Source organism: Arctopsyche grandis, chromosome 4 (assembly GCF_051622035.1).
Source record: "Arctopsyche grandis isolate Sample6627 chromosome 4, ASM5162203v2, whole genome shotgun sequence".
Classification (NCBI taxonomy): Eukaryota; Metazoa; Arthropoda; class Insecta; order Trichoptera; family Hydropsychidae; genus Arctopsyche; species Arctopsyche grandis.
The window spans coordinates 1,313,176-1,330,121 of NC_135358.1; the positions used below are offsets into that span (position 1 = coordinate 1,313,176).

Genomic DNA, 16,946 nt, shown 5'->3' on the forward strand with positions numbered 1-16,946 from the left:
GTATCACATGTATTACTTGAATATGTTTATTAAAGTGCCTTGAATAGTACTCATTACAAACGGTATTACAGAATCTCAAAGTACTGAGAAACTATTATTATCAGTTCTTTCGTGATCAATTACAAGTAGAACAACCACACACACATTTTCGAATTGACAAATCTACACTGAGGTAAGATACAATTGTCCATAGGCATATAAAATACAAGTGTTCTAATCGTACGATACGAAACCTAGAAAGTTGACAGATATAATATGAGAAACAACCGTTTAAGTTTGGATACCGTACGAAAGATGTCCTGTGTACATATATGCATATAAAAGCTCTTCCGTTACTATAATATAATAATATATGTATATGTTATTGTAAAAGTACAAAAATCGGTAAATCATAGCAATGCATAAAAAGTCCAGTATATAAGTTGTAAGTGCTTCCATTCGTAGTTCTTTAATTATTGGGTAAACTAAGAGTTTTGTACATAAGTAATTTACCTTGTGCAAAGAGAATTATCAGATTGGTAGGTTTTACCAATTTTTAGGCTTTTACAGTAAAATATATACGAAATTAGGTTCACAATGATACACACAAGACACTGGTGAAATGTGAATTCTTTTATTCATATATAAAAAAATTAAGATGAATTACAACTATGGTTGCTTAAATTTAAAAATACGATTTACAACCACGAAAATTGTTCTTTCAAAAACGATACGAATGACTCAAAAAAAAAAAAAAATGTTCAAAAAAGATAACAGAATTCATTTTTTTAAAATGTAGCACTATTTGATTTTTTTTTTCAATATAAAATGAGATGTACATAATGGGGCAAAATTTTCGACGGTGATTCAATTTTCGCTTGAATTATTCAAACAGTCGGGATCACATCCCAAAAATTAAGAGTTGAAAATACAAATTTCGCTTACACTAATTATATTTCGCATCACATTCACAGGATGAGTATACTTTTATAAACCTTTATACAAACTATCTATTCTTTCTCTCGCATTAAATCAAAGTTATCAAAGAAATTTATTTAAAGTAATAATTATAATAATAATAATAATAGAACTAAAGTAATATACATCAGATGACAGTTTAGTTTTTCTCTTTTTTTTTTTTAAGTAATGTATAAACAAAGTACACATAAGCACAAACATTCATATCGACACATGAATAATGAAAAAAAAAAAAAAACTAAACGTAAATTGTAAGTAATAAAATAAATAGATTTCCTTAAAAAGCTTTTTTCGTTTTTTGCTATTTAATTTTTTTAAATTAATAGGAATATTACCAACATCAATTCACTTTCAACAGTAAAATCGTTTTATTTAATCTCTTCATTTTCGCTATTTTCCATTTTTTATTATTTATTTACAATACGATTATGTATAATAATAATGCAAGTATTACACATCTGGTTCAATAAAAAGAACAACAAAAAAAATCACGATCTAACAGTTTCAATGTCTTTTATTTTACCACTTTCAATTGAATTGATGATTTATTTAAAGGGATAAAAAAAATAATCATTACTAGTCAGGGGGAGGAACGTATCAACTAAAAAAAAAAGAGGAAACGTTGAAAACTACAACAAAAAAAAATAATTCAAGCGGAAACGTATTTTTTTCTTGTATACAGAATACAGAGGGACTTTTGATTAATTAAAAATAAATGCTTGCGAAATCAAACATTGGCCACCAATAATTTCAAATAGTCAATTGGCAAGCTCTCGACCACTGAACAGTCGCGTGTAGCCAAAAATGATTTTTTTTTAATAGAGTTGAATCAAAATTGTTGTAACGGGTTAGCGTCGCTGAGGTTGATACGGACGACGGGGGAATCCGGTTGAACGAGGCATGCGTGGACCACCGCTGCCTCCGCCACCGCCGCCGCCACCTCCACCTCCGCGTCCTCCTCCACCACCGCCGCCGCCGCTGTTTCCGACCCTGGATTTTTTCTCCTGAACATTCAATGGCTGCGCTTCGGGACTGTCAGCACTTGGGTAGTACAAGGGCTGAAATGAATCGCAGCATTTAAAACCCACGCTTAAAACTGACTATTTCAAAATACAGAGATTATATAGCTTACTGCAGCAGTTAAGCAGTTCTGCGCCGACTGTGGATCATCGTAGGTTAAGAAGGCATAATTTGGTAAAACTCGACCCGTGTTAGTGTTCGTTCCAGCTGGACCGTTAGGCGGCTTACTGTAAACTCGCAAGTCGACAATAGTTCCAAACCTCTCGAAGATCGCTTTCAATTGTTCTGCAATGTAAAAGTTTAATATAATAATCATCATCAAGGCCCACTTTTAGATTTTCGACTCTAGCTCCAGATGATATCTACGTATATTGAGAATATCAAAGTATGGTTTAACACCGATTTTCGATTAAAAATAAATCATATTGTATTATATTCATATATAAATTGTTAATGCTCACTTTATCAACTTTGATGGTTAAATACGCACCTTTAGTAGCACTGTGTGGTAGGTTGCCTAAGAACAATTGCTGACTGTCTGAGTATCTCCTTCCGGGACCGGCAGGCGGCGTTCCTCCTGATCCTGGACCACCACCGGCTTCTATAAACGAACAAATGCAAATTATATTAATGTGCTTGTCTGGATTAAAATCTAAACGTAACTCATTTCAATCCGAACATATTTTATATCATTTGGAATTCTTCATCTTATCTTGGGTTGAGGAATAGCCACGTCTCATATATGTACATACATATACAGCAGTACCCGCAAAAACATTTTCCACAAACCAACTCTGGTAATGAATCACTTATATGCTTTAACACATATGTACATAATTGAACGTTTCCGCATCCAAGTCAATAATCTCATATAAAAATCCTTAACAGCTGAACACAACCAATGACATCATGTACCCCAGATTCACACCACACATGACATTTACAGCAAGTATGAATCCAAATAATATAATATATATAACTTAAACATATTTGAACCAAAAAAAATCATAATGCATGTACACATTGCTTTATAACCTTTCCCTTAGTGCTAAAAAAAATCACACATGTCACATGATATTGTAACAAAGAGATTAGATGATTGGTGCTCGTCAAACACTGGTTTACTATCGCTGATCACCTGATCTCAAGTTCGCGCCAACCTATGAACAAGTGGTATACAACAGCCAATAAGGTCTCACGACCCATCGACCAATGACCTCTCTGTGTTGAGACCCGAATAATTAATAGGTGGTTTTTGTTCAGTGGTTCATTCAGAGCTGGCAGGTCAATAAACTACCTCTACCACACCACTGCGTCTTTCACTCCGATTTCGGAAACCCCACTACACGCTCACGCTACAATATCAACTTGTTCAGATTGCTTAGTATTTTAAAATCAAAATAGATATGATAGATAGATCGAGTATGATAGAGCAATTATAAATTTAATGTTAAATTTTAATCATCATATATATAATTTCGCTATTCCATCTGTGTGTCTGTCTATCCATCTGAGCCGTACTATAATAGTCGTTTCGATTCGACATACATATGTATGTCACAGCTAAACCACTGCCCAAACATATATACGGACACAATAACAAAATAAAAAAACTTCTATATATACTGATCGCTTCTAATGTTTCCGCTTGGCAGAGAATTTACCGGAATCTATTGAAAATTTATTATTTTATATTGTTTATATGTAGGTAGGTAGGTAGTTTAACATTTTTTTCATACTAAACAATTAAATATAAATATATTTAAAAGGTATTTGAAAAAATTTCGACCACATGGGGATCAAAAACACATGACCGACGACACATTTCTTTTTTTTAATTTAATAACATGCAATGATATGTCATCGAGTACAACACTAGTATTACTATAATTTAATAACAAACACATCCAATGTCAACCAAAACAAATTTAATTATTCATAGATACATTTAGTTTATTTGCCCTTAGCAAATTATATATTTGATCTCTGGGAATATTTCATTTGAATAGTTGTTAATGAAATTACCACTGCTTGAATCTGTGCGAGGGGTGCGCATGGGTCTCGGCCGATGTTGAGTTGAAGCCGCCGCTGAAGCTGGAGCCGTGGAAGTAGTGGTCGACGAACTCGTCTCCGCTCTGGACACAGTCGAAGTCACACGAACGCCAGCACTCGATGTAACCTAAAGACACAAAAAAATACATAAACAATACCATTCTAACAACAGCCATATATGATAATGAGTAGAAAGCAAATAATAAAAACCTGATTGTGCACATAATTATAATTAGAGCCTGTCTGTCCAGACTTCACCAAGTTGGCGTATGTTTTCGGCTCTGAACTTACTACGGGCACTGTGAACGAAAAATTATGTAAATTAAAACGAATTCATTAATTCCAAATGTGAAAATACGATCGCGATTATTATTACCAGGTTCGTGAACGGGGGCGGGAGCAGGAGGCGTCGTTACGGCAGCTGGGGGAGGTATGGTTTCAATTTCCGGTTCAAATTCCTGGGTTCCGATGTCGACTTCGCCACAGGACGAATCGCTCACTGCCAGAGGAATCGAAATATTACCTGAATAATTTAATAATTGCAAAAATATATATACACATAATTACACACATACGAATACTCCACGTATGTATTCATATGCCTGTGTAAATGAATAGATATAATAAATCAATCTTTTCAGGTTTGGGCCATTTTTGGACATGTGTCATTATTAAGCAATATTTTATGGTTGTGGCTATTTGCAGGTACTATATCTGCCACAGGGGCAAAGCCTTCTGCGCATGCGCGTGAAATGTCACTGTCAGCGTGTTAACTGTTAAAATTTTGTTTTAAACCTCTTAAAATTTAGTTCGAACTCGTAAAGTGACTTAAGAGTTAAAAATATAATCCAAATTATTTAATATTATTAATTGTTAGAAAATTATTACCATATACAAAGTAATACCTACATACAAGTACAAGCCGCGAACTAGCTAAATGATATAAATCTATTATAATAACGTGCGAAATTTATTTGCCTCGTGTATAATGAACGATTGATTAAACAAGTCTAGCATACATTAAATGTAAAAAATTATAATCGGATTATAAGTTCACGCGCATGCGCAGAAGGCTTTGCGCCTGTTGCAGATATAGTACCTACAAATAGCCAATAATTCGCAGGTATAGTACCTGTAAATAGCCAATAATTCGCAGATATAGTACCTGCAAATAGCCACAACCAAAAAAAATTATCTGTGACGCTACTTTCTAAATTTCAAAAAATTTAAAAATTGTACACGTCCAGGGTTGTTTGAACAAAGCAACGGTAGAACGCCAACATAGAGTCTGCGGTCGGTGAAGTCGTAACCATACACATTTTTTAAAAACTATAAAAATGTGATCAGTGATCAATTCTGAGGATTAATCAGTGAAAATTCCAAGTTCGAATTATCTCATAATTAGAAAAATTTCATCTATAATATTAGGACTTCATATATAAAGTAAAAAATGCGAAGCCATTCTGATGTACCATCTGGCATCTTGACTGAATACACGCATCAGATCTAAATTTTACGCAACAGTAGAATTTACTAGTTAAATATGGGATAATACCTTGAATGTCATCCTGATGTCCGTTGTGAGATGCGTGATCTGGGTGGGCTGGCTGGGGAGGGACTGGAGCGGGATTGGGGGAGGTAACAGGAACAGACGTCGGAGTAACTGCAGGAGGAGGCGGGAAGTAAGGGGCGGGTAAAGCGGCAGGCGGGGGTTGTTGGGGCGCGGGTTCCTCACCCCTCGAATAACCCCACTCTGATTCCTCCTCGGAGAAGACAAAATCCTACACAAAGAAACAAAACAATGCATACATGCGAATAATTCAAAGGTGAAAAATATCAAAGCACCACGATAACAACATACCTGATAGCGGAATATGTCATTATGGACGTAGTATTGCTTGGGACTTTGAGCGGCCAAAACAAACGTCTGGGTGAAACGTCGCATCGGCTGTCCACCGTTGCTCAGCTCACCCGTCACCTGTACGACCACTCCGTTGCCAAGAGTCGCTTGAGAGTCCACCTGCAAACATGATCCAACTATAATAACTCGAAACAAAACTATCGACTAGTAGTGCATACATCAGATATACGTACTTGACTGATTTTAGCGTGACAATCCCGAAAGTTCAACTGTTGGATTCTGTTGTGAATTTCCTTTTGTCCGATGACGGGTTCGGCGTCCCTGTCGGAAGCGTCGAGTCCGCCGTGGATGAAGGACGACATGTTATTGTAGAACCTTGAACAAATGACGGTCGATCAATTATGGGAACAGTTCCACGAAACGTGGTGTGGAATATTCTAGACTCACCTGTGCAAATGTATCGGCGCTTTGTTCAGGAGGGTGTAATATTGCCGGACAAACTCCCGGCCGACGCTCTCCGGTGACGGTGGTTCCTCCATGACCATTTCCTTCACGTTGATAACCGTCGTGAGTTTTTTTAGTTCCGAACTGGTTCAAGTCCTATCACAAATAAAAGCATTATTATTATTCCATACAAAACATAGCATTATGACGTGTACAGAACAATACAAGATACCGATTATTCTATAAATAAAAAAGATTCTGATTATTCTTTACAATAAAGAGAGGCAATATTTAGCATAGTTGGAAGTATTTGAATACAGCAACTCGAATTGAAATTGCTCATGGTGGCGTAGAAACAGTCAGCGATTAGTATCTTGAAAATGAACCCACAAGTAAATATTTGCCGAATCGGCAGTTCCCAACCTATTCGACTTGGGGACCCCTTGGCGGTCTATTTTCAAAAATTGTATCCTTAACCGTTTGCCCGCGGCCGTCTTCTATGGAAGCTTTGGGCGACAAGTCTGTAGCGCGGCTCTCTTCCATAGAATTTCTGAACTTTGCACGGGATTTTGAGCCTTATATGCGCCTATTTCAACTGTTTTAAGGTTCAAAATTGGTTGAATATATTACTGAGAGTTGAATGCCATCTATTCAATTTGCTTAAAATGAATATATACCAGTCAAAATTAGTTTTTTGTAGAACTATACTGAAACCTCGTTTATGTGAAGAATGATTATTTGACAATTAAGCCAAAACTACGAGATGTATTATGTATTTTATTGTTTAAAATAATACTTTATGTGTTAATTAACATATCTGGTTACTTGAGTAAATATTAAAATCTGTATTTAAGGTCTAAAACTCGAAAAAAAAAGGTGCCGCCTACAAGGCTTGTTCGCTATATTTATTGCCACGGGTAAAGGGTTAATACAAGTTTTTTGTCAAACCCCCCCCCAAGCTGTGTATATGGAAATATTCTATATGTTAAATTCTGTTGAGTTGAATTATAAATATTAATCCAAGATTTTATCTATTTTTATTTTGATTAACTCATTTTTTTTCATTTAATATTATATTCAGCATAAAAAAATAAAATAATAAAGGAAGCTGTTTCATGCAACGTTTGGTAAAAGAGATTGGTGTGCATAGAGGTGAGAATAGATAATAAGACCCAATTGGGAATCACTTCACGAGATGAATAAAATCAAGATACTTTTTTTAGTGTTTCTTGAACAAAGTATAGCATTATGCCATAAAATCCTGTTTTGAAGATAATCTTACTCAAATAGTTGAAAATCGTTAATTTGATAATTTGGGGTCAATGAACTTAACTTGTTCTGACTGTGTGGAATGATTAGGGTTGCCAGATGGTATCCAAAAGGAGGACATGTCCTCCTTTTGGAAAACTACATAGTTTTGGAAAAATACATTCATTAATAGACTTGTTTTGTTTATTTTATATTGTTGCAAGATATATTAGAGAGTCTAAACACACCTTTACAAAACTCGAAATCCTCAGCAGTAGTTATCCAGGGTTTGTTTAGCTACAATTTTCATACCTGCTTTCTATTGGATTTCTAAATAATTCTAGTTGGAAATATTGGCGAAAATTTCAGCATGTCAGACGTCAGCACTCAAAGAGTCAAATGATGCAAGGGTGTGAAGAATCTACCAGCTCAAAATAGCAGACTTTTATGAAAATTGCTCAAGATAGCGACGACTTGTTATTAATGGTGTCTGCTTATGATAGTCGATTAAATCCGAACATGGCTGATACAAGAATTGTTTCCATTTAATATGAATCGTGAATATTTGAGATTTGGATTTCCGAATGATGCTGGTGATCATTATATTCCGACTCCAATGATGTAATGATGTATAATTCAATGTTACATGTGAATTTTCAGAACCGGTACATATTGAAGTTGAAGGAAGATGAACCCAAGACTGATTTGCAGTGTGGAAGAGGAATAGATATACTAGTAGGTATCTATAAAACGGTTCGGTGATTACTGGTCACAAATTACTCGTCACAAAGTTACTAAAATCTCTATAACGGAACATCTGGCAGCCGAAAAGTCCATCATACTAACGATAACTATCATAGTAACGAGAACTTGAGTGCCAAATATTGTGTATTCGCGATTTTCATGGCGAAAATTGTCTTTGTGACCACCCCAATGTGACGAATAGTCCAATTACCCTATAAAACATGAAAGAAAGTGGACTCCATTGACGGATAGAACATACGGTATTAAATAGTGAGTAGCAAAAAATCATCTCAATACTATCAAAGCCAAAACGCGAGTCTTCAACTTCGGTTTACAATAGGGTTGCCATACGTCCCAGTTTACGGGGACGTGTCCCCGTTTTGAGGCTTGCGTCCCAGTGTCACCTTCAGAAGGATATTTGTCCCAGTTTTCCATAGATATTATTTAAAAATATATCTTTCTGATAATATATAATTAAGTGAGTTTGCACAAGAAGCAGATGGTTATCACTCCTTCCAGAAATTACAAGGATACTAAGTATGTGGGAGGCGTTGGAAGACTTTTTCTTAAAAGAAGAAAATGCTCCAAAAGCGATAATTGATTTCTTTAAAAATCCTTTGTCAGAACTTTACACCATGTTTGTATACAGTATATTTTTCATGGATTCAATTCACGAGGAAGTAATGTACATGAAATCATTTATTGAAAATGAAACACGTGAAGAATGGGATACCAAAGATGTACATACATGATAAATGGTTATGCTTTTTTAAAAATACTAAAGAAACAGAAAGAAAAACTAACCTACTGAAATTTTGCCAATACCTGTACGCTATCCCAGCATATAATGCACACGTTGAGCGTGTATTTTCATTAATTAATACTCAGTGGACAGATGAACGAAATAAGATTTCAATTGACACGGTAGAAAACATAATTCAGTGCGTTTTCGATTATAAAAAGTCATGCATCGAATTTTATAATTATGTAAAAAAAAGCAAAAATTTCAGAAAAGTATGATTGGGCAACGAAGAGCAATGAAGATCAAGTTCAAGAAGTTGGGGAAGAGTGAAGACAAGAGAGAATGATTAAAATAAAATAAAATTAAACATCATTCAATTACAATATGTTAATATTATAATTAAACATGATTCAATTTCTTATAATAACACTATCAAAAAATATAATAAATTATTTTTATTGGGGGAAGGGGGTGTCCTTGTCTATGGTCCAACAATTATGGCAACCCTAGTTTACAATAAGAATGAAATAAAAAATTCAGTCGTATTGAATGAATCTGCAAGCGCAAAAAAATTATAAATTTGTAGTTAGATAATGACTAATTTAGTGTATTTGGCTATAATTTCGTTTCGTTTTGTTAAGAAGTCAACTTTGCGTCTGACTAATTGATCATACGTTCAATTAGTATTGGATCTGAAATTCCATACATTTCAAACAAACCTAAATTGTATCGATTTAAATTGACTTTTATAGACCACATATATATATTTGAAGATGTTTCATATTCGGAACAGTGTTTATGTCGTAGATTCGCGGTCCATGAGAAAGACAATGGAACCGATCGAAAACGGGTAAAAATTTGATAGTAATAATAGGGCGAAGAAATCAATGAATAAATTCGACAATTACACAATTGGTACCCGTGTCGAATTTGCGCGTAAAAGTCCACGTGCGATTGCCATAGCCATAGCCATAGCTCACGTCGGGAACAAAAGATCGGATATGTTTATAACCTAGTGTCGAGGAGAAGACGAGCTGATGGTTGGAGACGGTCGAGGGGTGGGGTGGGGTGGGGTGGGGTAGGAATCTGGCGTGGGGTCGACGACCGCGGATCGGCGAGCGGGGGCGCAGCCCTACCGCCGTAGAGCGTGGGCGAATCCTCGACGGGGCGGGGGCGGGAGGGGAGGGTGGGGAAGATGCGAGGGGGAGGAGTAAGAGGGGGTGCAGCTGATTTAGTTGATGAGCTCACCTGCGCGCTCACCGCAGCGTGCCGGTGTGCGGTGTGCGGTGTGCGATGTGCGATGCGATGCGGTGCGGTTCGGTGCGGTTCGGCGCGGTGGTAGCGGTGCGGTGCGTCTAGGTATGGAGTGGTGAGGCGAGTCAGGGCGGAGCGCCTCGGGTGAGCTGCGGGGCGGGCGGGGGGGGCGAAGTGCGAGGGGCGAGGGGCGTCGGCGTCTCAACTCGTCTGATGGCAGATCGCACGTGCGCCAAACGACTACCACAACCCCAGCCTACACTCGTCTACTACAGTACTACACTAGCGCCACCGCACACAAACACATTTCTCGTCTCGGTCCTAATCCCAAACTCGAAACGACCAGTGCGCCTGCAGCTTGCTTTGCGCTTTTTTTTTGCAATTATTTCTACGGACGCGTTTGGGTATAATTCCCTTGAACTTCGGAGAAACTTTTCGTTAATTCGTTTCGTTCTCTAGGTATTGCGTGGTAATACGTCATGCCCGTTGTTGCTGGAACAGTTGGGACTTTATGTTCCTAATAATTATGTACGTGGTAGCGGTCTCCGTGATTTGACAGAATGTTAAATTACAGAAAACGCAAAGATCAAAAAAAAATGATGCATGGTAAGCGGTACATACTCACTTAATTTGCGCGAGCAGGATACAACAGGAACAAGAGGAATATGCTTTTCCTCCCGTGTTAATGTGCGCGCGCAGAATACGGGAGGAAAATCATGCACCATTTTTTTTTTTATCTTTCGACTTAAGATCTTTCGATTTTCGATCTTTGCATTCTGATATTTGCATTTTCTATAATTTAACATTCTGTCAAGTCACGTAGACCCACGTGGTAGACGTTGTGGCGGCTCGCTTATACGACATGGTCGAGTTTGGTTGCCTTCCTGCGAGTGGGGACCAACCCGGCTGGGTTCGGAGAGCCGCTACTCACTCTGTCTTCAGCTGTCATATAATAAACACGTGCATTAACATTCCAGTCGTCTCATTCGTTCATCCTCCATAACGTCATCATTTGATGGTTATACCTGCTGCTCGCACAGTTCTTTTTCGAATGGCTCCTATTCCAAGAGCTATTCGACTTCTCAATGAAATCGTTGCTGCCGTCCCTGAATGTGAGATTTTCCACCTTGGGGAGCGTAGATTATCGGATGTTATTTTAACATATTTATCTGGTAACCTGCGCTCATCATTACTTTCTTAATTTGAATGTGATGAATGAGTGAAATCTTAATCTACTCTCTTCCATTTGGGCCTCGCTGTGATTTTATTTTTTATTCAAAATTTGTTGATTTATTTTACTTTTTCTTTCTCCTTTGTACATTTTATGTACTATTTTATTTGTATTATTATTTTCCTTTTGTTACTTTTTATTATCTTTTTATTCTGCTTTCTAATTTTTCTGTTTTTTTACTTGTTAAATGTAGGCCATTGTGGCGCATTAGGTTCTTCCTGTAATGCCACAATGGTCCAATAAAAATAAAAAAAATTACCACATATGAAGTCGATTTTTTTTAATAATCATAAAAGTAGAATGCATAGAATGGTCATTGTTAACCAATTAATGTGTTATTATGAATACTAAACCAACAAAAATAGAATATTTAAATTCTTTAGAACACGTCAATTTTTCTCAGAAAAAAAATGTTAACTCAAATATATTTTGTTTTATTGTTTATCTTGCTTTGAAAGATATTTGCAAAACTCGATTATCCTTCGAAACAAATTTTTGAATAGCTTTTTGAATAATGTCTTTCTATTACTGTTCTCGTTTTTCTTAGAAAAAGATTTCTTACTGGTCAAAAATTTTGCCCCCCCCCCTCCTGTGAAAAGCTAAAATGACGCTCCTAATTGAATCCATGGGAACATTTTAAAACATTCAAATTTCAATTTATTCATATGATGATACCCAGGGTCGACCAATTTATAAAAGACAGTGAATGCAAGCGCACGAACCTCGATGCGTCCCATGCCTAGGACTGCCAGACGTCCCGGTTTTCCGAGATTGTCCTAGTTTCACGCCTCTGAACCCAGCGTCCAGATTTAACAAATTTCCCGGTTTTAGATAACTGCTTAGTGACCTTTCATTGTTCAGAAATACCGACCCCACGCAGTTACGAAACTGCAAAAAAATACATGAATTCAGTGGTGGCACCCCAATTTTGGTACAACCGGTTCCCAATTTTTTATATATATTTTGATACAATTTCTTTTCTCTGCTATATAATCGACTGCGACCTTTTCGAAGTTGTATCCATCGACAACAATTTTCAACATTTGTATAATTTTTAACAAAAATTATATGAATTTTTAGATTTCTAGCGGGTTTCCGGAAACCCATGGAAAACAATAGGGTGACACCACTGCATGAATCTCAATCTCACAAAGGATTCACATCCACGGTTAAAAAAATGAGAAAAGCGAGCTTGAGAAAATGTAAGTTTTTTACAAGGCTTTTTTATTTCTTAATCTTCTTTGGCAATATATTATTAATTTCATCTAATAACTAAATAAGCTGGAAAAAATAAAGGAAATACAAGTGTATATAAGAAAGAATATGTAATGTGCGTAAGTGTACGCTTGTTACAATATTTTTTTTTTCATTTGATTGTAATATCTGTACTTGTGTACCTTCTTTACTTCTTGTTTTATATATTTTTAATATTTATTACCTATATAAAGCCACAGCCCCCTAATTTTTTGTAAAATGTAAAAAATATTCCTACAAGCAAATGAAAAAATACGATTTTGGTATATGCTTGCATGACCATTACATTAGTAATTACAATCCGAATTAGAATTTTCAGAGCTCCAAATTTATTTCTCACCGGATCCCCCATTTAGTTCGATGAGAATGCAAGGCATGTTCTCATCGAACAACCCAAAAAGAACATTTGTGCAGAAATTCATACGCTAAGGCAGCGATTCCCAATCTGGCTACGCAAAAATAAAATAAAAAACAATGGCGGATAACCGATTGGTTTTTTTTTCTTTTTGATTTTGGCGAATTTCATTGTTGGCTTTTGAATTTCATCACTATCAACAGTCAAACTCAAAATGTCTATTTTATAAGTTTCAAATCCTTTTGATAAAGAACACTCTTGGACAACTACATCATTATCAATCGAGGAAAAAGAGACCTTGATACAAATTTCAAGTGATAACACTATAAAGACCGATTAAAAAAAAACTAATTAGTTTTTGGCTATATGCCAAGAGAGGTTAGTGATAAAATATCGGGCAAACCTCCATTTAGCGGAACTTCTTGGGCCTGCAAATACTATTAATTTATATTATAATTACAAGAAATTTGAAAGACTCAAATTTTTACATGAAATACAAATATTTTTGTAATGTGGGGTGGGGGTAGGGTTGCCAGATGATAATTTGATAAAGGAGGGCAGATGGGTCTAAAAAGGAGGACATTCAGAAATTAAACAAATTTTTTTATATTATTTTACTTTATTTTAATCATATTTAGTTCTTGGTTTTTTAACAAATAATTATAAAAATCTTCACATATCATATTTTTGAAGTTGTATTGAGTAAGAATTAAAGATTTAACTGAATGTCTATTCCTCCCTTTGCTCCACTGAGTATTAATCAGTGAAAAAACTCTTTCCACATTTGCGTTATGTGCGCTTATACAAAAATAAAACTCGCAGATCTTGAGCAGTTCTGAGAAACATTCAATGTTTTTAACAATTTTGAAGTAGATTGTCCAGTGCTCGTGCAACTTCAAATCATAATATGCTTCATCTTCATCTGATTTTGATTTAAGAAATGAAATCAAGTTACAAAATTGATCGTGTAGCGTAACATCGTCAATCTCTACACCTCTGATGCTCAAGAACTCAATGCATGAAACTAAAACATCATAAATAGTCCCGCCCGATGTTTAGCAAAAAGGAGGACTTACAGTAGGTAAGGGAGGACGGGAGGACAAAACATGGAAAAGGAGGACATGTCCTCCTTTTGGATACCATCTGGCAACCCTAGGTGGGGGGGGGACAGTATAGCGAAATGAGCTGCTAAGGGGTAGGCGAGGCAAAGAAGGTGAATATGCTGAGTTTCATAATAATAATATTTAACAAACATGCAACGTCTTATCAAATTTGAATTTGATAAACACATCGTCTTATCAAATTTGAATTTAAAATTTTTGAGCACCTAAATCTTAAAAGGTTTACCACAGCTATTTTTCTTGTATGAAACTTATGATGACATACATCTATTACATGTATATGTACAATTTACACACATACAAATAAAAATAGGTATTCATAATGGAGGGGTGCATAATAAATTCATAATTATTATACAATGGTTAAAAAGACGAATTACTAATAAAATAATTATTAAATCGTTCATATATTTTTAAATATTTAATCTAATTTTTCATCGACTATGTCAAACATAATATATAGTTTTATAAAATATACTGTGTATCTAATATATAATTTCCAAAGAGACTTTGTAAGGTTGTAAGGTTTGATTGGGAGCTTCAAAACCAAATCAAAGTTTCTATGGCGATGGTTGAATATATATATTTTTTTCGATTCAAATAAATTTAATAAAAAAATAAATGAATGTTTACTATTAGATTAACCATGTTTAAGCAGTTTATATTACAAATTATATTACAAATACCGAACGAAGCCGGGTAAAACCACTAGTCTAATATATAATTTCGAAAGAGACTTTGTATGTAAGTATGTAAGTATCTTTGGTTAGGAACTCCGAAAACAAAACAAAGTTTCTATGGCGACAATTCAATTGGTTGAATATTATATTTTTTTCGATTCAAATAAATTTAATAAAAAAACAAATGAATTTTTACTATTAGATTAACCATGTTTAAGCAGTTTATATTACAAATACCGAACGAAGCCGGGTAAAACTACTAGTCTAATATTTCGAAAGAGACTTTGTATGTAAGTATGTAAGTATCTTTGGTTGGGAACTTCGAAAACAAAACAAAGTTTCTATAACGACAAAAAAAATGAATATTTACTATTAGATTCGCCATGTTTACGATGTTTATATTACAAATACTGAGCGAAGCCGGGTAAAACAACTAGTATTTTATAAAACATACTGTGTATATTTTATAATACATATGTATATCTATAATATATGTATGTACTTATTATATTAGATAAATCCTTGTCAACATTTTTAATACCGCGATAAACTGTTTATATCAATTTCTAAAATTATATTTACGTTAAAGGTGTGTCAAAATGATAAACACGTTTGGTAAGCGCTTTACGGTAAGGTTAAGTCGCACTGTCGTAAAGCAAATATGTATTGGAATTTCACGTACATATAAGAACATTGTGAAAATATTTAACTTACTAGTAAATTCTCTCATCCGTAATTTTTTTATTACTAACTAAAAAGATCGTTTACGAGATAAGATTAATACATATAATATTAATCACACACTCGCACATACTTAGCAATTAAATACCTACAGTCCATTTGTGTACACAAACACGTGGTTATTTTACCATGTGCATAAGGCTTCACATAGAACACTGAACAAACATTATAAAAAAATATTGCTTCCAATGTCATAACCACCATAAATACTAATACGCAATTAAATGGTAAAATTATATAACGAATAGATATCACCAAGACAATAGTAATATGAAAAAAAATACATAAACAAATTCGAAAAATCTCACAAATTTGAATGTATGTAATGTGAATTTTTAACATTTACTTTTAAATGCTAAATATTACCTAACATTAGCATATATGCATATGTTATAAGTATGTATGTAAGACTCACTAATCAAATATTCAAATCTATAACGGTTAAAATGACTCGTACATATCTACATTTTCAATAGTTTCTACATAAAAGATAACAGGTTAAATTTTGCAATCATTGCCAATTTTACCTGTCTGAACCTTTTCCGAGGGTGATTTATCAATGATTTAGAAAGCTTCTGCGAACATTCGATGGATAGGCTTAGTTTCTAATTTATGACTAAATGTCTACCTGGGTTTTATCTTAAGCCGGCAAATCCTCGTTTAAATAGATTTCACCACGTGGGTGTTGCTTTAACTTTAGAAATTAATAATATTCTTGCTAATTTGATTTTGGATATATGCATTATTTGTAATCTTTTGGATAAGATGCTACATAATGTATGAGATTTTATTTAAAATATTAAGTTATATATCTACATAATATGAACGTTGAACCCCATATTAACATATATACATCATACATATGTATATACATATGTACACGGTATTACGTATTCATATCTCATAGCGATCAGAGGGGAGACGGTTAGCCCCGTGTCTGTATTGTATAAGTATACATCCCATGGTCATACACATGTATTCAAATTGAACCTTTAGGATTTATAGACAGGTACATAGCTCACCTGGAATAGATTGTTCCACGAAATAATATCAGTAAAGGGATTTATGTACTCGTATACTCGTATACACACTATTTATAATAACGTCTGCAGTTTGACTAACTAATTTCGTCATTATATGATACCCACCTATCTCTCTGTCTACAAAATTTTGTCAATTAAATGTATAATATATTCAGAATTAATATCAAATACATAATATTACAAGTTTTCTAAACAAAAA

The 16,946-nt window shown here is 34.8% G+C and overlaps 1 protein-coding gene across 1 annotated transcript; it reads right to left on the reverse strand.

Annotated features, from left to right (window-relative positions):
• Positions 1 to 590: 590 nt before the first annotated feature.
• Positions 591 to 10,637, reverse strand: rin (ras GTPase-activating protein-binding protein 2). The gene is made up of 11 exons (XM_077430193.1): positions 10,317 to 10,637; positions 6,338 to 6,490; positions 6,124 to 6,265; positions 5,891 to 6,049; positions 5,585 to 5,810; positions 4,406 to 4,552; positions 4,240 to 4,328; positions 4,003 to 4,156; positions 2,468 to 2,578; positions 2,090 to 2,262; positions 591 to 2,015 (listed from the first exon to the last, which is right to left on the reverse strand). Exons 2-11 carry the CDS (start codon positions 6,433 to 6,435, stop codon positions 1,806 to 1,808), a joined length of 1,509 nt encoding a protein of 502 aa, XP_077286319.1. The 5' UTR covers positions 6,436 to 6,490; positions 10,317 to 10,637; the 3' UTR covers positions 591 to 1,805.
• Between the last annotated feature and the right edge of the window lie 6,309 nt (positions 10,638 to 16,946).